This window comes from Ambystoma mexicanum, chromosome 9 (assembly GCF_040938575.1).
Source record: "Ambystoma mexicanum isolate Mex_15411 chromosome 9, UKY_AmexF1_1, whole genome shotgun sequence".
Taxonomy (NCBI): Eukaryota; Metazoa; Chordata; class Amphibia; order Caudata; family Ambystomatidae; genus Ambystoma; species Ambystoma mexicanum.
Genome location: NC_090931.1, coordinates 236,218,678 through 236,231,973, shown reverse-complemented (window position 1 = coordinate 236,231,973; position 13,296 = coordinate 236,218,678). Strand labels below are relative to the sequence as shown.

Here is a 13,296-nt window from a genome sequence, read left to right as displayed (position 1 = left end):
ATTATGCTGTACCTCCTTCTCGCGTTGAAGTACTCACTATCTTCTAACCCTCCTTAATGGTTGTCCCATCTTCACTACCTTAATGTCAGTAAGACAGGAGGTTGGATCGAGTCTTGATTGAACAGGACGCCATTAAAAGCATGGAAATGAGGGTTTGTGGGAACATCAAATACCTCATTAGTGAGCACTGTGACTAGAGGATTACCAAGTTATATAGCCAATAAATGTTTGCACTAGACCATGTCCAGATTTATTTCACATAGTGCACTGAAAAGCCCACCGTATGTAATGAGGACTGCTCTTTTAAAAATGGTAAGCAGTTGGTGGGGAAATGTGTGATGGGCAGGGTGCAACATTTACACTTGCCACTAGCAAGTGGCTTGTGATATTATACTCTGGTGAATAAGAAATGTGTGTATGTATCGAATTGAGGTGGCAAGTGACGTTTTATGGCTGGTTCTAGCTTGAATTTCTATCCAATGCTGTAGGCCTCATATCTTGCCTATTATTTGCTACACGTGATCTGCTCTGTAACATGAAAAGTGCATTTTTTTTTCTTTCCACCGCAAAAGTTTTGCATACAAGTAGGTTTTTGTATAATTTAGTTTAGTAAGCAGTCCTCTTTCAAATGCAAAATGTTAATGTTTACATTTTTTCCCCTCCCAATTCACAGGCAGGCCCGGTGATTAAGGTTAAAATTCCAAAGGATAAAGATGGCAAAACAAAGAATTTTGCATTTGTGAATTTCAAACATGAAGAATCTGTTCCGTATGCAATGAATCTGCTCCTTGGGACCAAGCTGTTTGGAAGGCCTCTCAAAATACAATTTAGATCAGGTATTTATTGTATAACCAATGCACAAGTCTTGCCAGCATAATTGCTTTCAAAACACGAATTCATATTTCTCTGTGCAGCCTTTTAGGGTTTTGTTGAATATCTTGCATTGTTTCAGCCATCTGGTGCTCCTTTTTGCATATAAGTTACTATCAAGAACGTAATTCTGTTTCCACCCTAATCTAGGTGCATTATATGTATATAATTTAAATCAGTTTGGTTACATCCCTTTAAAAAAAAAAAAAAAAAACAAATATATAATTTTAGTACAAATGTTCTAAACTAATTTTGTATATGAATGTATGTACTGAAATAGGCATGAGTAACCAGTACCTTCAAAGTACAGCTCTTAAGTGTGAGCTAAACGTAGAATTCCAGGCAACGCAGTGAGCATATGGCATGCAGCAGCAAATCCGCACACTAGACTGATTTCAATTGTTTAGTTACTGGCGTATTTCTTTTACCAAAGGCAATTAAAGACCTATGCAGTGACTGAAAAAGCATCAGTTTAACATTAATATTGAGGATTTTGTTCAGCATGCTTTTTCACATTGTTTTATGGAACTAAAATATGTTATGAATGCTGGATTATTTTTCCTCTGCTACACACAACCTATTTTAACAAACATGTGTTTAAAAAAGTTTAACTTGCCCAATATATGAATTGGCTTTCACCTTAATTTTAAGTTGGTTCATAGAAGAGGTGGTCCTAGGTCAAAAGACATCCATTTTTTTTTCTTTTTCTGAACGGAAAAAGACTGATTAGAAAGACCAATCCGTGACTGCAGGGAGCGGTCTGTCAGGACCACGAGTGTGCGCAGGGATTGACCGGCTCTGTGTGCCCTAGCGGACTCGTCAAAAAGAGTGACCAGTACGTTTGAAAGTGTGTGTGTGTGGATATGGGAAGCGGTGGTGGCGGGGTTAAACCACCCCGATTAACCAGGGTGTGGGTGGTGAAGGAGGGGGCTTTGGTTCTGTGTAATACCACATTTTAAAGCCTACACAAAAACTGGCAGAAGAAATGGGTCTCTCTTGTGTTTGGGCTTTAAAATGCGGGATTATGATGTAGAACTGAAGAGACAAATGAGTGTTCCTGCTTTTTGAGTTCCCAAGTCATTTCTCAGTTTGGAAGAAAGTTGACCAAAGGAAAAAGCTACACTTTTTACACTGGCAGAAAGATCTACGGTTGGGTAAGATTGTTTTCTTTAGTAGTCTCTGAATCCAAGCACTTTAGTTAATGCCACTAGTTCACTGTCGTGACTTTATAAAACCTTATCAGCAAACCTATATTTCTTCAATTATTAAACTGTCCCCCAGAAGTTCAGACGTCGGAAGATCCACTCCAGTACTTTTTATGAGAATAGAGTAACATTTTCATTTCGTAACTAGACCCTCTGGTGAGCAATCTCTCGGTGGCAGCAGTTTACAGTGTTCAAAATTAATTGCCTAGTATAGCATAGTAGAGCCTGGTTGGCTTGAAACCAACAGCTGTCAGGAGCTACTATTGGCTTCTAGGGCCAACTGGTGCCTTCCAAACATATAAATGTGACATTAACTTTGAGTGTTTGAGAATGTTAATAAAGAAAAATTGGAAACACATCTAATATACATTTTAAACACAATGGTTCATACAAAATGGACAAAAAGTTAAAGGAGCATCACTGGTGGCTCTCCTGCCTACAGGGTGTTTGATGCCTGACACCCAGGAGCTGGTTTTAGCTCCTGCTCCTCGAATCTCAATTTCGGACCCTGGTGTAACGTGTAATTCCAAATACTTGGAAGTCGGTCTCTGGCAGTTTGTCCTCGAAGTCCATTTGTGCAGACACCCTTTGGACTGGGCTTTGAAGCAGCTTTGCTAAAAGCAAGATGTGCATGTAGCCCCCTTGAGGCCGTCAAGGAGGCTACCCCTCTAAGAAGCGATCAGGGGAACCCTCACTGAGACGGTGAAGTTGGTGGCCATGTGGCCTAGTCCAGATTTGGTATAATACACCTCTTTCATTAAACCAATAAGTTGCTTCATGATGTTTTGACTAAGCGATTCAGGCCTTCATCTGGTGAATATCATTTTTGAAATATCTTGTTATAGCACTGTTATAAAAAAAAAAATTGTAAATTGCAGTCGCGGCACTATAGTTAAGGTGAGTATCAAGTTTCATTGGAAACCCGAAAATTCTCCTAACAACGTGTGACTTGCATGACGGATGTGGCTGATATTTTGCAGATAAAAGGTTGTTCGCCCAGCAACCCCAGACTGAACACTTTATGAAAGATTTGCCATTGAGGAAAAAGTCAATTTATGCACAGCACAAAACGGAAACCGCTGGATAGAATTGGACCATGTACCACACAACTTGGGCATGAGGCGTTGACTCCATTTCTGGGAGGAGCCTTGGGTTATTCTGTCTAGTAGTTAAAATATGACTGAGAAGGGGCTGCCCCTTTCTACCAAAATTATGGCTAGATCTCCCTTTGTGCTTTGCAGCAGAAGATTTTCAAAAATGAGAAATCTGGCAATTATATGTTAATCGGCAAGAGATGCCTGCGGTTAGAACTGGATATAACCGGGGTTGGCCCAAAACAAACGGTGGCAAAATGCCATTTGGTGGACGAAAAAGGATGACATGGCATCAAGCTAGAGGGTTTGGGAGGGGGAAAAGTGCACACCGACTAACTGCAAGGGAGGTCCTTGCCCCGCAATGATTAGAAAGGCCTGTTCTTCCATCCTGATCAGTACTTTGTATACATTTGTAAACGCATCCTTCACAGAACATTGTCTCGCTGGGATTACACCTTTACTGAAGAAGCCGGGTCTTTGCCATAGTATCGCTGCCAATTACCGTCTGATGAATAAAACTCCTTTTCTTTGGAAAATTTGAGACCTTGTAGCGTATTTGAGTAAAGGCACCATTCTGAATAAATGGTGCTCAGATTTTAGACAAAGCCATTGAACAAACGGCATTACTTGACTTGCAATCAATACTTTTGAATACCAGGGACAAAGGGGAAACGGCTGTGACGCTGCTTGACCTCTCGGCAGCTTTCGACCTGGTTGACCATGCGTTGGTTACCAGGCTAAAAAGTTGCCAATTTATTCAGATGATGCGGCCCTCTGGGTCACCTTTCTCAGCGACGGGTGGTGTAGGGTCTGTAGCAAGGATTCAGAAGCCCAACCTGTGCTTTTGGCCTATGGGGTACCACAGGGGGTAAGAATGTCGCTCTGATTGTACAATATTTTCACAGTCCACTTTTTAGTCTACTTGAAAAGAATGTTGTGGCATTTACCAATTACGCGGATGACACACAATGTGTCATCCTGTTATAAAGTACCTATAGTGTCCTCCTATCACCTCCCTCTATTCCCTGCTCTTCCTCTGGCCCTTCTGCAGCCACCCCTCCCTCCCTCCTTCTCCGCCTTTCCCCTTTTCTCCGCTGACGAGGTTTCCAGACAAGTCCGATCTATGAAAGTCTCGTCAAAACAGGTTCACCCCTGTTCATCAAACTATCAAGGACCACATTGACTCCCTTGCTCCTGCCCTGGCTGACTTCTGCAACCACTCCTTCGCCTCTGGAGTCTTCCCATCCCCCCCTTAAGCACTACCTTGTGCACCCTCTTCTGACCCCTCCTGCCCGGCTAACTATCGCCCAGTCTCCATCACTCCCTTCCTAGGCAAGCTCCTGGAGAAACTGGCCATCTCCCAGGTTAATCTCCATGCTGAATCTGTTGGTAGTCTTCATGACCATCAGTCTGGCTTCAGAGCTAGAAGCACGGAAACTGCTCTCCTGAACATCCGTGAGGACCTGCTCTCGAACCTTGACTCCAGCATTCCGTGTGTTCTCATTTTGCTCGATCTCTCTTCTGCCTTTGATACTGTCAACCATGCCATCCTGCTCAACCGTCTCCGTGATAACCTGGGTATCACTGGTCAGGCTCTGGCGTGGCTGACCTCTTTCCTCTCCAATCGACCCTCCCAGGTCCAACTGGAGTCTTTCCTCTCTGACATCTTTTTCTCTACCTGTGGTGTCGCCCAGGGATCTAACCTCTCCCTGGCTGTTCAACCAGTATCTGGCACTCCTTGCCCACCGCATTGCTGCTCTCTGCCCCAACTTTCAGTGCCATGCGGATGATAACCAACTCATTTTCAGGCTACCCTCGGCCTCCTCCTCTCCTTCCCTTATCTCTGACTGTCTGTCTGCTATCCAGGAATGGTGTGCCGCCACCGACCTCTGCGTTAATGCCAGTAAGACTGAGATTCTACTAATCAGCAAACCCACTCCCTCCTTCCCTGCAGCTCTCTGGCCGGCCTCTCTTGGCCCTCTTCCTGCTCCTACCTGCAAGGCAAAAAACCTCGGGGTCATCTTCGACTCCACACTTTCCTTCTCTCCTCACATATCTGACGTCTCTAAGAATTCACTCTACCAGCTGCACATCCTCAGAGGTATTCTTCCTTTCCTCTCCTTCCCCCAGAAGCTCACTGTCTCCCAAGCACTGGTTCTCTCAGCTGGACTACTGTAACAGCCTCAATCTAAATCTGCCTGCCTCTACTCTCCGCCCTCTGCAACTTATCCAGTACATGACTGCGAGACTGGTTCTTTGCCTCAAGCCCAGGGACCGTATCTCTCCAGGACTGAAATCTTTACACTGGCTCCCAGTGGCTGCGAGGATTAAGTTCAAAACCCTCTGCATTGTCCACAAGGCCTTCTGGGGCCTGGGGCCTAAATACCTTCAACTCTCTTCCTAAATATCTTCCTTCTCGAGCTCTTCGCTCTTCCGTCTCCAACTCCCTCAGGGTCAGCTGCTTCTCCAAGCAACGAGTTGGGGGTAGATCTCTCTCCTCGGCAGGGGCCTCCCTCTGGAATAGCCTTCCTGCCTCCCTGAAACTTGAGGACCGGTTCCGGAAGCACCTCAAAACCTTCCTCTTTGCTTCTTTCTCTCCCCTGCTAAATTCTTGACTGAAACTGCACTGAATCTGCAATTGGGCCACTCTCATCGATCTTGGTCCTTGGCCCAGCCACTCTCCACTTGCACTGCCTCTCTGGCAACCCCTGCACTGCGGGACTGTCTCTGTATCCCTACAGCCCCCCTTCCCAGCACTTGTCTGCACTTACCTTGCACTAGCCACCAGCTGGCTCTATTATTTATTTGTTACTCTACTTCCCTGTACTGCACTTCCCCCCTCCCTTTCCCCTTGCACTTTTCCCTTCCCTCCACCCATTTACTTGCGCGATCTGAATGACATTTGGCCTAGTAGGATCGTTGTCTGTCTTCCCTTTGTTCCCCCCTCCCTGCCTCGTCGCTCCTTGAAACACTTGTGTATAGGCGCGTTACAAATGCCATATCACATATCATATATATAGAGGACGTAAATGACCAACAAAGTGTATGATCGTGGGGGCGTGGCTAACTAGCCATGGTGTAGGACTTCTTTCCTGAACAGCTTCTGGTGATCCGTGATTGATCCGTGTAAACACACGCTAAATGCAGCCTGGAAACCCTATAATCAAAGATAAGAGCGTCGGAAGGTGGACTGCAGGGAACCTGAAAGCTACAAGAGCGTGGTGTCAAGGGATCCGGAGATATTTGAGTTTGGGTGCTGCTGTATAACGCGAACAAAAGAAACACGATGGCGGACCTGGACTTCAGAGGGCCCGTCTGCAACAGTGTATAAGGCAAGAAGCTTCACCCGGGCCTGCAAGAAGCGCATCGCATCGCGCTTCGGGCGCACTGAGGGGATACAGACACTGAGGCAAACTGGTCGCGCTCGCAGCATCAGGAGCAATCTGTGGACAATTGCGGTGGCACCCCTGGAGGACGGGTGCCTGGGGGGGAGAAGCGGCCTTGGAGAGGGTGCAGCGAAGAAACCCCCCGCTGTGGGCGCCTGCACGGAGTTGAGCGCTGGGACGGGGCCGACGAAATACGGGCAGCCGGAATCTACATGTATACGCCCGCAGCTGGAAAACAGGAGCTTACCGTAAACAACTGCTACGGAGTGGAGTGCAGAGAGGCTGCCTGCCAGACTGAAGCGGGAGGCGACGAGGGTAATGCTGGCCATACACACGAGCTGCGCGAAGCTTCACCTGGGCCTGCAAGAAGCGCATCGCGCTTCGGACGCACTGAGAGGACACAGGCATTGAAGCAAACGAGCCACGCTCGCAGCATCAGGAGCGGTCTGCGGATAATTGCTGCAGCACCCCTGGAAGATGGCGGCCTCGGGGGGCGGGGGGGTTTGGGGGGATAAAGCTGCTGCAAGAGTCCGACAAGGACCAGAGACCCGGCCGAGGAGGGGGTGCAGCGAGGAAACATCCCCCCTCCCCCCCCCCCTCTTGTGGGCACCTGCATGGAGGTGAGCGCTTGAACAAAACCTCGGGGGTTGACGAAATACGGGCGGCCGTAATCTACATGCACACGCTCGCGGCCAGAAAATAGGAGCGTACCGTATGCAGGTGCTACGTAGCGGAGCGCAGAGAAGCTGCCTGCCAGACTAAAGCGGGAGGCGACGAGGGTAATGCTGGCTACACACACACACACACACGAGCCGAGCTGAAACTGCACGGCAATGAGCCCTGAGGAGCGAGTACAGTTTGGTGCTCAGAACACATTATTGAAAGGTGCATGTAGGGGTGGAGATGCAGGCAGCGCTATTGACATTGCTGTAAAGGGCACTGTATAGGGGACCAGCAAGGGGACTGCAGTGCGCAGCCGATGGGCTCTGTCCCGTTGTGTGCTGGATGCTTGCTGAATAAGAACAACCACGCATGGAGCCCTCTCTGTAGCGACTCAGTGCCAACAAACACTGTGTGCTAGTAGTATTACGTGGGAGGCTACAATCCATTGAAGTCATTATTTCAGTGACTTGACAAATACAAACAAGTAGAAAAGCATCCCAACAATCGAAAGAACCAGTGGAACCACTACCCCAACACGAATTTGGAGGATATACGATTGAAGGGGGACATTATGTCAATAAAAAGCTCCAGAACCAAGACTAAACAACCCACAATGGAGGCTTTCGCAAAAACGCAAAGAACCCCCACAACATCGGCGCAGAGCACGGTAGTGACTCCTACGGAAATTGCCCCAGATGGAGACCACCAGATCCTGGAGGCCATTGCAGAACTGAGCACTAAATGGGGGTCGGCAATGGCGCATCTACGAACAGCCCTGGAGAATAAAATTGATACGTAGGAGCTGAACTTAGTTTGTTGATGCAAGATGTCAGGGCGTTGGCAGAAAGAACAAGTGGGCTGGAAGGTGCGGTTAAGACTAACAGACGTCGGTGCGAATAATGCAAAGGAAGTGCATGTGCTAAAACAGCAGGTGGCCAATCTCGAGAATCGGGTGGAAGAAGCGGAAGGAAGGGCGAGAAGAAATAAAATACTGGTGGTCGGCCTACCGGAGGGGGAAGAGGGCCAGGACCCCACAAATTACGTAGAGAACATGATCCTACAGGAGATGGGAGCAGACAAGCTGTCGCAGGGGTTCACGGTAGAACGAGCGCATCGCGCCTTAATGAGGAAGCCACGGCCTGGGGCCCCGCCGAGACCAATCATCGCAAGGATTCTGAATTACAGGGATAGAGAAAAGATCCTGGAATACTTTCGCAAAGGTGGAACAATAGAGAGCATCCACCAATGTCACTGCATATCCGGACTACACGATGCAGGTGCAAAGGCAGAGCTACAGCTACAGCTACATGACCATCAAGGGGAGGCTGCGTGCGGCAGGCATCAGGTACATGCTTCTGTACTCTGCTAAGATGAAAGTACTACATAAGAGCAAAGTTTTTTTTTTTTTTTTGATACCCCGGAGGAAGTGGCGACATGGCTGGACCTGCAAGGCTGCCCCGAACAAGAGGCAGACCGGGACCGGCATGGACAAGATAATTAAAGATTTTGTGCTGTGGACAGTGAGGGGGTAAGTGGGAAGATGATCCTCGTATGCTGGGAAGCAAGTCTTGTTGGACAATGATAGACATATGAGCTCTGTATGAGCTCCGAGCTTTGTATGGACTGGAATATAGTGGGTAAGATATAATGGATAGCTATATAGTATTAACAGTTAGCGTAAGCATTTGAAAATAGAAGCGACAGGAGGAAGATAACCTACCCCGAAATATTTAGTTAAGTGGCCATTAGGGCAACTTCACCCTACTGAGCCCTGAGCACAGGTTAGTGCGGACAGTACTAGATGTGGGGATGCCTTAGATCCAGGAATGGAGCTGGGCAATTGTTGGAGAGGGTGTTGTTGGGGAAGGGAAGGGAGGGGTGGGGGAGGGGTAGGAGACGGGGAGTTTGGTGTGTGTATATAGTTATGGGGAGTTTAAATTTAAACAAGAGCCTATGCGGACTAAAGAGGGGGAACTGCTTTGTGTGGGTGGAGAGGACTGGCTGGAGGGAAGAAGTAGTATTAACGAACCATGGGGGAGGTTAGGGTAATAACGTGGAATGTCAGAGGACTCAATAGTTATTTGAAGAGGCATAAGGTTATGTTGTATTTGAGAAGGCAAAAGATAGATATTGCACTGTTACAGGAAACGCATCTGACACGAGAGAAAGTAGAGCTGATTGGGAAAAAATGGAAAGGGACTGTGGTGGGCTCATCATACTCTGCTTATGCCAGGGGAGTGCTGGTTTGGGTGGCACTGCACGTCCTGTTTAAGCTAATCGAAGAAGTGGTGGAGACAGACGGGAGGATGGTTATAATGAAGGGGCTGATAGAGAACAGAGAAATATGTATTGTGAATACGTATGCCCCTAACCAAAACACGGCGGCATACTTCAGGACTCTGTGCACCACCCTGGGCGTGTGTGTGGGCAGTGCAGTGATTTGGGGCGGGGATTTCGATTGTGTAAAAAATCCCAAGATAGACAGGTCGCATGATAGGATTGATAGGCCCACCCCAGCGGCCAGAGCATTGCGGATGCTGCTAGACGATTTGGCTTGGTAGACGTTTGGAGAACAAAGCATCCCAATGAGAGACAATACTCGCATTATTCGGCCCCGCAGCAGCTGCACACAAGACCTGACTATGTCTTTGCCACTCCAGATGTGATGATCTAAAGTACCCATATAGAATATAAGGCGAGGGTCCTCTCGGATCACTCGCCCCTGGTTCTCGGATGGCAATATTGCCCCCCCGAGAGCACGGATTCCAACGTGGCGCCTCCGCACTCAGGGATCCAGTCTTTAGGGAGGTCATTAGAGATGAGATTAACTATTATACTGGCAGTGTTGACTCGGCAGGAACACTATGGGAGGCCTTTAAGGTGGTGATGCGAGGGGTTGCCATATCCAAGTCAAGGGGATTGCAGGGTGGGGTAATAGCTGACCTACAAAGAGCAGAGGAGGAACTAGAAAAAACACTAGGAAGAGGCAATGCAGATACGGAACTAGTACTTACGCTACAGCAGCAGTGCATGGAGCACTGGGAAAGGCTCTGCAACCTCAATTATAAAAAGTACATAGAGAGACAGCATGCAGGGGGAGATAAAACCGGACGTCTCCTAGCTTGGCTTTATAAGAATGAAACACCTAGACCCCCGATTAGAACTATAACTAGAGAGGATGGCGAGGAAGTGGATACCCAAGAAGGAGTCAATGAGGAATTTGCAGAGTATTAAAAGGTGCTATATGAGGATAGAGAGAGAAGCAGCCAAGAAGAGATAATAGAAACACTAGGAGATATAGGACTGCCCAAGAGAAGTGAAGGAGAGGGAAGAGCTGGACGCACCAATTACCTTGGAGGAATTGGAAGAGGTTGTGAGGCAGTGGCCCACTAGCAAAACCCCAGGAGCAGACGGGTTCCCTAGTGAATTTTATAAAGTATACAGGGTGGAAGTGCTCCCCTCAATGCTAGAAATGCGTAATGAAGCGTTTGAGGTGGGACGGTTGCCGAGTCTCGCTCAGAGAAGCATCATAGTACCGCTCCCTAAGCCCAATAAACCAGGACATAGTTGTGGCTCCTACGGCCCTTATCGATGCTAAACCAGGACAGTAAGATATTGACAGCCGTCCTAGCAAACAGATTGCGGAGAGTAATTGGCAAATTAATTCATCCAGATCAAACGGGCTATGTCCCGAGCAGGAACATAACTCACAACCACAGGCGACTCCATCAGGTGGTCGAATGGGGGTGTAGGAGTGATGGGGAAATGGCGATTGTGTCACTAGACGCAGTTAAAGCGTTCGATTCGGTTAAGTGGCCATGGCTGTTGGCGGCCCTAGGAGGATATGGAGTAGGTCCAGGTTATATTAAATGGGCTAGAATGCTATACAGTGAACTGCTGGCCAGAGTTCGAACAGGATCAGTGATATCTGAGAGATGTGAACTTAACAGAGGTACAAGGCAGGAGTGCCCCTGGTCCCCGATGCTTTACATCTTAGCCTTGTAGCCCCTAGCAATATACCTCGGGCAACAATATGACACCATAGGTATTGAGGTAGGAGGGGAGCGACACTTAATATCCTTGTATGCAGATGATTTGTTATATTTAAAATACCCGGAAGAAAATCTCCAATATATTTTGGAAGTGCTGGAGAGGTACGCCAGGCTGTCCGGCATAGCGGTGAACCCCCAAAAATGTAGCATATTCCCGCTGGGGGGCTATGTGGGAACCCCTGTAGAAAGTCTGCCGGTGTTACAAATACCGTGGGCGGTGAGTTCTTTCCGCTACCTTGGCATAGACGTGTACCACACGGCAGAAGAGGAATAGAAGTGTAACACCGAGATAGCCATTGAGAAAATCAGGAAATGCATGAAGTTTTGGGAGAAGTTACCCCTAGCAATAGCGATGGTGGTCCTTCCTAGGCTTTTACATTACTTTAGCAATATCCTGTATATAATACCTCTTGCTAAACTGAATAGTATGTGTAGGGACTTCTTATGGCATGGACCCGTAATAGAGTGGCGTTATGGAAGTTGTAGAACTTCTATGAAAAAGGTGGAATTAAACTGCCTAATTTCGAGGCTTATTATGTAGCGGGTCAACTGCAATATGTGGCCAAGTAGCTCTCTGATGAAGAGACTCCTGAACGTAGGTTGTTTGGGCAGAACTGTACTCCGTTTTACTTAAAAGGAAATGATCTGGTTGCCTGAGTCAGAAATGAATGAGCGCCCTGGGATGATGCTTGGGTGGAGAATGTGGCGTAGAGCTTGTCGGATGGGGGACCCAGTCCCATGCTCCCCGCAGATAGTTGGTTGCACTGGCAGGGGGAGATAAGCAGCTGAGGGTGATTATCAGGACCTACTGGGAATCGGTGGGGCTGGCTACGTTGGACATTTGGCAAGAAGGGGCCACTAGGGATTTCGAAGGACTTGGGCAAGTAGCAGGATTACATACAGGTCAATATGTTGCGTATCGCAGAATAGTGCAGAAATTCGGAAAATGTGGCCTGAATCAATTTTAACAGAGGAACCATATGCTATTATTGGGGCAATATATGACATATCGGAGGGGGGCATGAGATCTCCAGATTGTATGAGATGGCGATGACTAAGGTCGGGAAGGAATTGGTACATTCGAGATTGGAATGGGAAGCAGAGGTGGGAGTCCCGATAGAGGATGGGATGTGGGAACGCGCCTTGGAATACCACAAGAAGGTGTCAAGAAATGCCAGATTAAAACAAATACAACTATATATAACACACAGGGCATACATGACTTTGAGGATATCAAAGTTCAAAAACGTTGGGCGCCAGGCGTGTCCTAAGTGCGACAAGGAGAACGCCGACATGATGCATGTTTTGGTCATGTCCAGTAATTGAATGCTTCTGGGGCGAAGTGGCACAAAAGCTAGCGGAGAAAGGGGTCACGTTGGTCATAGACAGCTTGGGCTTGCTTGCTGGGAGGGTACCCCAGATCACGGAAACTTAAACATGTTGGGAATTTGAAAGATTTGGCATATGTGCTTGCAAAACGAAGGATTGCTATGGGATGGAAGAAGTGTCACAAGCCACGAGTGGAGGTATGGTGGGAGGAATTACAGAAATGGGCGGAGGCCGAAACAATGGTCTTGCAGGAGATGAGCAGTATGGGTGGAGAGGAAGAAGTGGGCTCCCTGATGGCATGGAAATCATTGATAGCGGAAATGTTTGGAGTTGTATCGGATCCAACAGAATCGGAGGGCAGCGAAGCCCAGCCACGCGAAGCAGATACTGAATGCGAAGAACAAGCAGGCTCATAAAGGGGGGTGGGACTGGGGAAGCAGTGATTAAAGGTGGTTAATGGAACTGTTATAAATTGCACTGCATGTTTGGTTTGTATTGTTGGTTGAATAAAATTAATAAAGAAATTTAAAAAAAAGTGTATGATCGTATACAAACATGGATGATGGCAAATGGTTTAGCTCTCAACATAGAAAAAACAGAGCTTATGGTAATGGGTACAGAGTATAAAATAAAAAAGCCTGGTGCAGAGTATAATCACTTATCTATAGCAGGGTTTGATGTGACTAAGAAAGTGAAC

The 13,296-nt window shown here is 47.4% G+C and overlaps 1 protein-coding gene across 1 annotated transcript in view; it reads left to right on the top strand.

Moving 5' to 3' along the window:
• Positions 1-13,296, top strand: part of RBM7 (RNA binding motif protein 7) — a 248,578-nt gene that overhangs the window by 54,286 nt on the left and 180,996 nt on the right. The window contains exon 2 of the mRNA XM_069614528.1: positions 674-836. Coding sequence (XP_069470629.1) covers positions 674-836 — 163 coding nt within the window. The remainder of the gene's footprint in view (positions 1-673; positions 837-13,296) is intronic.